General features: G+C 38.4%; 2 protein-coding genes across 3 annotated transcripts in view; one reads left to right on the top strand and one right to left on the bottom strand.

Moving 5' to 3' along the window:
* Positions 1 to 10,058, top strand: part of CPQ (carboxypeptidase Q) — a 580,759-nt gene that overhangs the window by 29,899 nt on the left and 540,802 nt on the right. The window lies entirely within an intron of this gene.
* Positions 7,562 to 7,925, bottom strand: LOC102499972 (40S ribosomal protein S26). The gene has a single exon (XM_006161306.2). The coding sequence runs from the start codon at positions 7,923 to 7,925 to the stop codon at positions 7,599 to 7,601; it is 327 nt and encodes a 108-aa protein (XP_006161368.1). The 3' UTR covers positions 7,562 to 7,598.

Here is a 10,058-nt window from a genome sequence, read left to right on the forward strand (position 1 = left end):
TGATTGGACGCGGTTATAGAATCCCTACTTAGGTTCCACCAGACGTGCTGGAATCTGGGGGCTGGCTGGTATGCCTAGCCCTTAGATGGTTTGTGAGAAATCAGGGTTAGAGTCCCTGGAAGATTTGGGGCTAGATGGTAAGGCCTAGCCCTTAGAAATCAGGGTTAGAGTCTCTGACAGGGTTTGAATCCCTGAAAGTTTTGGGATTTTTTTCTTTTTAATGGGTTTCTTCTGCTTTTACTGTTGTTTTACTTATTTTTTTGTGCACCTTCTTGGAAAGTTTTGCTTGGATCTATCCCCTTCTTCCTTGGCTGAGGATATTGAGTGATGGATTATTGACCTCACATATCAAGGAGTTCTCCAAGGACTAATGATCCCCACAGTCACAGCATTATCACTGGGAATTGCCTTGTGACCACAGGAGTTACGGGTGGAAGCAAGATGGTCCTGGAGGGCCCCAGGGCACATCCTGACCAAAGCGCATACTTGCCTTTTTAGAAATCATGGAAGGCCAGAACAGCTCCTTTAAAGTCCCTTAGAATGCATGCTTAAGCATTTCAATGAGGCATTTGTGGAAATTTGTGATTATGGCATCAAAATTTCCATCCAAAAAACTGAGAAGGCCTTTTGAAAACATCACACTTAAAAGGGGTAAAAAATATCAAAAATATTTGTGTTCTAAAAACTGTAATGGTATAGGCAACAAAAAGTTAAATTTTCACTGTCCTTAAGTATATAATTAAAAACGTCAAAAAAGGAGTTACTCTAAAGAGTATTAATGTCAAGTAACCCCAGAGAAATTGGCTCTTGTAATCCTAATGTGTGTATGAACCCATACATGTAATATGTCATGTTACGTACTGCATGTTGTATGTCTGTGTAAAAAAAGACCTTAAAAATTCTATTCAATTTGGTTTATAAAAAGAGCGCTCATGGGAACCAGCAGTTAGCGTAATGGCTATGTCGCTGGACTCCCACGTAGTCGACCGCGGTTCATGTCCCGGACCTGGTGGCTTAAAACTCACGCTGAGTGCGTGTGCATGCGTGCCCAAGATCCCGAGAGGAGAATGGAGGAGAAGGGATTGCGGTGTGACCATCCCCCCTGGGGGGTGATTTCTCGCTTTCTGTCTCTATGTCTCTCTCTGTCTGGCGAGCGCACGCGCCCTACAGTGAAAATCTCTCCAAAAAAAAAAGAAAAAGAGCGCTCATACAAATTTATTTAAATGCTTTTCAAGTTCATCTAGCTTTAGTAAATGAGCTGGTTTCAAATATAATGAAAGACAAAGATTAATAAGTAAGTCTTAACAATTTCCAAAATATATTTTGTCTAGGTTGTCATTAATCAAGCAACATCATGTTTATCTTAATATGATTGGTTTAATCAAACAGCTAGTATTTATGTGTTGTATGTTGTGTTTTACATAGTAAATATCTAACAGGGAAATGAATTCATGACTAGCTTTTTCTTGCTTTAGTTTTAGTGCTAACAGAGGATCTTTGACCTCAAAGTAACTCTTGAATATTTACAGAGGGTCCCTGAAACATCCAAAAGGGAAATGTTAAACTAATCAGGCTTATTCTTTGTATGTTGGATAAAAATGGAAAGTATTGTCAAATTAAGTAATTCTAATTTTCTTGGTATTATGTTGAATTATACGTATAAATGTTATGTACTTTTATGCCTATGTATGTATTGTGTTCCAAAATAATTTGAGATTCTCAGGAATTTATAGTAGGCTGTTATGTTAAAATGGTGTATATATACCCAAATTTCTTTGTCAGTTATAAATTTTTGTCAGAGCATTAACTATCGCTATAATCCTAATGTTATGTCCTTAAGAAAATTCACAGAGGATGATAAGAGAATGTACTCTTACAAGTACAGGTTTCTAAAAATATCTAATCATTTAGCTGGGTAAAATCTTCATTTTCTATGTAAACTGATTGGTTTTCTAAACTATTAAGCCAAAATAACCAAAGAAAAGTAAAAAAATGTTTGACAAAATTACATGCTAAGTAGCCAATGCAGTGCACCTGAGTTAAAGACATAAAATTGGTTTAAAGGGATATAAATCCAGTATTAAACATGGACTCGTGGAAACATTGCCTTGTTCCCTCTGAGTCCCCCTTATAATTCTTGTTCTTAAGTTAACATGCTTTAGTTATTCCTATTATTGGTCTTTAAATGTTAACAAATTTTGTTATCATTTGTACATGTTCATAAGCTGCTGGTATATGCTCAAAGTTGGGGTTGCCAAAAATAAAAAATTTGCTCACTATAGATGTATGAAATTATGTTTTCAAGCTTAATATCTCCTCAAAAACATTGAATTTCCCTTAGTGGAAGAGGAAAAGGTAAACATGGGTGATTATTAAAAATTGGGCCTATAGGGACCAGCAGTTACCGTTATGGCTATGTCGCTGGACTCTCACGTAGTCGACCGCGGTTGGCATCCCGGACCCAGTGGCTTAAAACTCACACCGGGCACGTGTGCGTGCGTGCCCAAGATCCCAAGAGGAGAATGGAGGAGAAGGGATTGTGGTGTGGCCATCCCCCTTGGGGGGTGATTTCTATCTCTCTGTCTCTTCTGTTAAGTGTACTCACTCTATAGCAAAAGAACCTCTCCCCCCCAAAAATTAGGCCTATATATATATATATGGTACAAAAGTTAGAAAACTACTGTCTAACAGCTTAATAGAGTAGGAGACTTAAGGAATTGGCGGGGACAAGTTAAGGCTAAGAGCTTTAGGCTACCTTCTCCCCCCAACCCCTTGCCCTCTTGTGCTCCTTCTGTTTCTTTTAGTTAGGCCTCTTCCCCATTGGACTTTCTCCTTAGTTAAATGATCAAAAGGTCTAGTTAGAAAAACAAGAATTTAGATTACTGCATTCTCCAGCTAGGGCTTTTGTATAACCGATAAGGCAGATGCCTTGTAAAAACCTGTAAAATGGCTGTGACCAGCAGTTGACGTAGTGGCTATGTTGCTGGACTCCTGCGTAGTCAACTGTGGTTCGAGTCCCGGACCCGGTGGCTTAAACTCACGTCGGGCATGTGTGCGTGCGTGCCCAAGATCCCGAGAGGAGAATGGAGGAGAAGGGATTGCGGCGTGGCTGTCCCCCCTGGGGGGTGATTTCTCGCTTTCTGTCTCTCTCTGTTTTTTCTGGTGAGTACATGCGCTCTATAGCAAAAACTTCTAAAAAAAAAAAATAAAAACAAAAACCCTGTAAACTGGGCTTCGCCCTCTTGACAGTACTCAGCTGCTCCTTCCAGCATCTACTAAAACTTAGGTTCACTTCTCAGTATAGGGAAAATTCAGAACAGATTTCAAGGAGTTCCCAATTAACTCAGAAAAGTGTTACAACAAAATTGGCAAGGCACCTTAACTTTTGATTTAACTCTCACTTTAACTGCACCCAATAGTCACTCATGGTAATGCTGAAGGCTGGGAACGTCTCTGAGGGCAGGATCTAAAAATAGCCCAGATCAGAGCCTCTGCCGGGGTAGCCCAGGCACTGAACAATGCCCATGACTGGTATCGTCATGTCCCCCAGTGGGGCCTTGACCCTAGTGTAGAGTTGATCACTAGAAATGAGACAGAATGCACTGAGCTCTGAAGGGAGCTCAGGACTTCCGGAGTCTATGCTGGTCTTTAAAATTGATGATTGATAGGACCCAAGACCCCAATGGCTCCCCTTGGACATCTAACAATTTCACTGGACAAGCCTCAGGTAACCCTTAAAGTGACTAAATTCTGTCTAAATCAGAAGTTAAGGTTGTTTCCAAAAGTACAACTCATAAAAGAATTAAAAAAAAAATTAGTAACACAAGTTGACTGACCATTTGACAAAAGAGAAAATTGTAAGACCTAGCCCGAGGGGAGACATCTCTATCAACAACTAAAAGTTCTTGTAGCCACCCCGGACTCTGTCCTCCTGTCCTCACCCTCCTATACTCAGGAGGAGAAAAAATTGGCCCACAAGCTGTAGGCTACTAGAGGACCTGAAGAATGGTTGCTGTTACCAAATCTCAGGCCAATAGTCCCCAAGGTCCTTGAGCAAGTCATCAGAAATCAGGTATACCAGATTACCCACCTGAGAAAAAATAAAACTAGCTAAAATGGTTAGAAAAATAATACTTTACAACTAGTCTAGATAGCCTTATTAATGATGTTATCTTAAAATGTGTTGCTCACACACAGGTAAATTCTAAACTCTTAGACAGGCTCCTTAGAAATCAAATCCCGGAGGAAAAACAAACTTGGGAAACAATAAAAAACCTATGGTGTCAATAATGTGAAAAAAAAAAAAAGAAAAAAAACTATAGTGTCTAATAGTTCAATCTCAAAATAAAATAAAACTAGCTAATGTAAAACTAACCTGGTTTTACTTTTCTTCAAAAAAAAAAAAAAAACACCCTAAATAAATAGCCTTGTTTCTATAAATAACTTAAAACAATAGACAGGAATTCAGTAAATGTTAATAAAGTAAATGTTTGTTATTGAACTTGACTGTTAAGTTAATTTTTAAAGTTAAATTTATATAAATAAAAAATAAGATAAAAAACAAAAGGGTTATGGCTGTAAAAATGTATTTCTAATAAAAATGGTTAAAAGAAAAAGTTTTACTACACAAAAATTTTTGTGTAGTTAAAGTTTTCATCTTAAAATGATTATATCAAAACAAACAAAAAGGGACAAAAATTAAAAGGTATAAAACATGTTGTTAAAGGTTTAAGTTATAAGAGTCTAAGAAAAAGTTACAAAATTAATGAAGTACTATCTTTGAATGTTATTTACAGTATAACAACTAAAAGAGAGGCACCCCTCCAACTAGTCTAAATGGAGCCTCACACAGTTGTACTGGTTACTCCTACCACTGTTAAAGTTAGCCTGTAGGACTGTCACACTGAAGCCAAAAGGACAGCTTCCATGGACTCACCAGGGCCTTGACCCATAAGGATAGGCCAGGAAAGTCCTTTTTGACAGTGCTTCGGGGACTAGAGAGCAACAGCCCTGCTCTATTCACTCCAGAGGCTGACTACTCTAAGTCAGACATTGTCAAAAATATGGCTCAGCAGCTCTACGACCAGATGGTCAGAAAGAGGACAGGCTGCTGCTGACTCATGGGATGGTTAGAGTGACCTCTGACGTAGGCTCCTTGCCCCTGTTAAGTCCTCTATTAACTGTACTTCAAATTTTGACTTTTGGCTCTAGTTTACTCAATTTTCTTACCTGATCCCATCTCCTACAGAATGAAAATTGTTAAATATTAAATGCTAGTTACCTGTAAATCTAGAGCCCAAATATACCAGGCACTATACTGCCAGAATGACCCTCCTTAACAGATATTTGAGAAGACTCAAATATGATATGGTTTCTGTTTTGTAAAAAAAATTGTTATTTCCATAAGTACCAAACCAAATGCTGTTGTCTCAAAAAGTGTTGTATCACAATCTCCCTGTAAGTAACTGAACTTAGTGGCTAAAAACCCATAAATATTGACCCAAGCCAGTCTGACCACACACTGGTGCATGTAAGCAACTGTGCCCAGCAACTGGAGACCATGAAATCAGCCCAAGTATGTTCAAACTGGACTTGAAATTTGGTAAAACTTACCTGCCAAAAGAGACTATCACCCTGCCCTCTAGCTGATACTGATGAGTCAGTGATTTGATCCCTGTAAAAAAAAAAGTGGAGAATGAAGTAGACCTCCATTTTTAACTCCTCTCTGTATTGGAAACTCACTTTCTTCTTCTGTCAAGAATAAACAGAGTGATTAATTAACAGGCCAACTGTCTGCTAAATAACCCCAGACTCCTTAGCTAAGATGTTCCTTAGTGATGTAATCATTAGTTGCCAGAACCCTTGCCCTGAGCCATGAAAACCATCAAGATTCCATTGTGTTTAGGTAGGGATGGAACATAGCCCTAGGAATGATTAACCTGCTTGTCCAGCTTTAACAGGCTTCTGCTTTTACCCTACCCCCTATGCTTCCAAGCCCACGGTGCGTGTGATCATCACGTCATACCGGACATGATTGTACATTTTTGGCTTATATAAGCTCCTTTCTCCTTTCACTCGGGGCTGCAGGGTTTTGAGAGACATGAGTCCCCCCATATGTTGCCAGCTTGATCAATAAACTCCAATAAATTTGGCTGTGTCTGGATGTCTTCTTATTTCTCGCTGATTAGACGACAACACATGGAGACTGTGACCATTGAGATGAGTTATGTTTTGTAGTAGTGTTAAGTGAGACAAATAGAGGAGATGGAAATTTAAGTTGTAAAACTTATTGGTAGGGACAGAAGAAAGATATGAAGAGAAAGGAATGATGACATTCAGTGATTAAATATGAGAAAGAATGAAAAAGTGATTTTGCACTTTTGAGTCTTAAGGATAGGGACCATTATGGTTTCATTAAGAGAAAGAGAAATTCTGTATTAGAAAAGACTTTGGGGAACATGATGAGTTTGGAGATGTGAAATTAGAATATTTGGTTGAAAGTGAAAGTAACTCAAACAAAATGAGATTAAACTGTACGAGAGAATTTGTAATGTTCATATCTGGAGAGTTCATACGTGCATATGGCTTTTGGCATAGTTGGATCCAGGGTTCAAATGACATGATGTAGGCCCTTCTCTTTCCTTACTATCTCTGTCCTGTTAGCTCAGCTTGTCCCATTTATTTTCATTCTGAAGACAGGTTGTCAGCAAAATCTGGAGTTTTAGGCATATACCTTAATTGCTTCATTCACATCCTAGCAACCTCAATTGAAATGACTTACTTGAAACATCCTTGTGTTTTAAAATGTAGGTTTTATTACTTTTTAAATGTGGTGAGGCCAAAAGAGGACAATTACCATTTAAAAGATAGTTTTCAGATTCTTTTGGCTAGGTACCAGTGCTTTCCTTATTTCTTTCAACAGAAACATTAACTTTCTTTTTTTAAACCCTTCTTTCTTCATATTTTAAATTTTTTTTCTTTTCTTTTCTTTCTTTCTTTTTTTTTTTTTTTTTAAATTTGCCAGAGGGCACATGTGCTTACTAGAGACAGGCAGAGAGACAGACAGAGAAAGCACGCCTTCTCCCCGATGGCGTATGATCACACTGTAGTCCCTTTCCTTCCATTTCTCCATCCTGTTAAGATTTGGGGTCTGCATGTGCACATGCTCAGTGTTTTTCAAGGTGCTGGGGGCCAGGATTCGAGCTGTGCAATTGGCCATATGAGATCTGGCTCCCTTAATCACGAGGCTGTGGGGCTGGCTCTTCATTGTCTCCCAGGTTTACTTCTTACTTCCCCATATTAGCTGCTGCCTTTCTAGTCTCCCTTTTTCATCCATCTTAATGTTGTCAGATTGGTCTCACTGGGGAAAAATCACTTCTCTGCCCCAACAAAACCCTACCTCAGTCATTAGATTATGCATATAGAGAATGGACTGTATTTAAAGTCACTTCATGTTCCTCCTCTGTGATTTTTAATGATATTTAGTGACTTAAATGAGAAAATGTATGTTTGAAAACTTTTTTTTTTTAAATGAATAATCAGCATTTTATTTTTTCCCAGAGGACAGATAGTCCTTCAGTCCTTAAAGACTCGGCTCCTTACCTGGGCTTTGGTGGAGGGTGAGGGGCAGCAACCACAGGTCTGAATCGGGGTGGGTCCTTGCGAGATCGGTTCCTGACTACCTTGCTATGAATGGCGCAACTCACACAGTAATGTAGCTTCACATGCCGCTTGGGGAGTACATAGGCATCGAAGACACTTGCTTTGGAGATGCCGCTAATGACTGCGGCCTCTACTGTGTTTCGGATGACGAACTTCTTAGCCTTGTCCTTGGACACACATCGGGCGCAGTTCATGCAGCGAATAGGCTGCACATGCCTGGGACCATTTTTGGCACAGCCGTTGTTTCTTCTTTTCTTCGCCATCTCGGAAGCAAGGCCGTGAGAGAGGCTGAAAACTCTTTATAGATGTAATATAGTTCAGATGATGATAATTTCTTAATTTCTCATTCTATGCTGTATGAATTTTCAGCCTTTTTAAAACTAAATTTTTTGCCTTATCTCTTCTTTCTAAGTGAATTTTCTCTCTGTCTTAACATAGGTCAAGTTTGTTTCTATCTTAGCATCTTTCTATACTTTGCTCTCTTCTCTCTGCTAACTAAATGCTAACTATCCTTCAAAGTGTGAATGAAGTTCTGTCTCATTTATGAAGACTTTTCTAATTGTCTAGATTGTCCATATTTTCTTTCTTTTTTTTGTTAAAGTTTATTGAAAGAGAGGAGAGGGAGAGAGAGAGAGAGAGAGAGAAAGAGAGAGAAGAGACAGAGAGTAGTATGTCCAACAGGATCTTCATGCCATGGTTCAGCTGTGGTCTCAGCTGGCTCAGATCACAGACATGTGTGTGCACCCAGCATGCTCAGGTAGGTCCCAGAATGTGAATCCAGGATCTTACCTATCTGGATCCAGTTGCATTACCATTGCACCACCACCTGGTGTCTTTGATTTATCTTACACTTCAGTCTCACTGCTGATTATTTAGCTTGTAATTACTGCATATCTTTTTGTTTTCACAATATTCTATACTTCCAAGGGCAAGGATTCTGATGTTCATTTCTTTCATACCATGGAAAGTTCTAGATAAATAGTTTTAAATAAATAGTTGCTGAATGATTAATTATTTATTTGAAAAGTTAGTAATCTGCAACAATTGTACTTTGGATATATTTTGTGAACTCTTTTTCCCATGGGAAAAAATAATTTTGGATTGATTAGACTGACAGATGCTGAAATAATTTAGTTCAATTACACAAATCCTTACGGAGTTCTAGAACATATGGGTAAATGCTGAATAAATATTCATTTCTTCATTTGTTCAGCCAACAAATATTTATTGAGTATACACTATTTGCCCAATATTGTGTGTTCCTGTAATAAATGTCTGCTATTAGACATTTAGATATTGAAAGCCAAAGAATCTGACATGGTCTTTAATTTGGTTTATGTATATGATCAATGTTGATACCACTGGATGATAATAAAGCACTACAGAAAAAGCAAATGATATATTTATGGACATGTGATGAAAGGTGTAATTCATTCTGATTCTGGTAGTTCAGGAAAGGATTCACAAAGGAGATAGTAAGGAAAAATCAAAGTATTCGGGGAAGATGCATTTAAATTCATGTTTGCTATATTACAATTTTGTATTTTATGTAGGGTGTTGTTAAAAATTAGCACACAGAGAATTTCATTTCTGGAAAATTGAAGTAGATAAAGTTTTTCCTATTTACCCCACTTCGTACAATTAAATGATCTTGACATTATATACAAAACAAATATAAAAGGACTTTGAGATGTGGAAAGAAGAAGGAAGGTCAGCCAGGGACATTAGGATCTGAGGAATGACTTCTGAAAGAGTTCTGTGGATTTTCTTTTTGCCTTTTTTTTTTTTTTTTTTAATGCTAGAAGTACACGTTCATAAGTATGAGAGAGAGAAAGAGAATGTCCCAAGGGAGTCATACTACCATCCCTTTTCCTCCACTTCTCCATCCCATCGGGATGCTAGGCATTGCACATATACCTGGCATGTTTTTCAACCTGCTGGAGCTGGGATTTCAACCTTGGGCAACCATGTGGGACGTGGTTTCCTTTGTGCAGTGCTTAATTTTTTTTTTTAACTTAGAGCTGAAATGCCAATGGGTGAAGACAAAATAAAAGGCCCCACAAAAGCCTGCTCTCTCTTGCTAAAGGACCATGAAGGTGATAGCCTAGTAAGACAGAAAATTTTTAGAAGGTAACCACTGTACTTTATTATAAAATGTGGAACCATCCTTACTCATGGCAACAAAAACTGGGTAGATACCTTAGACTTCTACCCTAATGACACTGTGATGAGATATTCCAACACTCCTGCCAAGGTCATATTAGAGAAGAATAAGTAAGCGCCAGAACTTTGATCCCCACTAGTCGGTAAACCCCCCACGTTTAGTAAGATTCACACCTGTAAGATTCAAGAAGATGAGTGAATCTCCAATTGGATCAATCCAAAGAGATTCCTGC

The sequence above is a fragment of the Tupaia chinensis genome, unplaced genomic scaffold (genome assembly GCF_000334495.1).
Source record: "Tupaia chinensis unplaced genomic scaffold, TupChi_1.0 Scaffold138407_1, whole genome shotgun sequence".
NCBI lineage: Eukaryota > Metazoa > Chordata > Mammalia > Scandentia > Tupaiidae > Tupaia > Tupaia belangeri.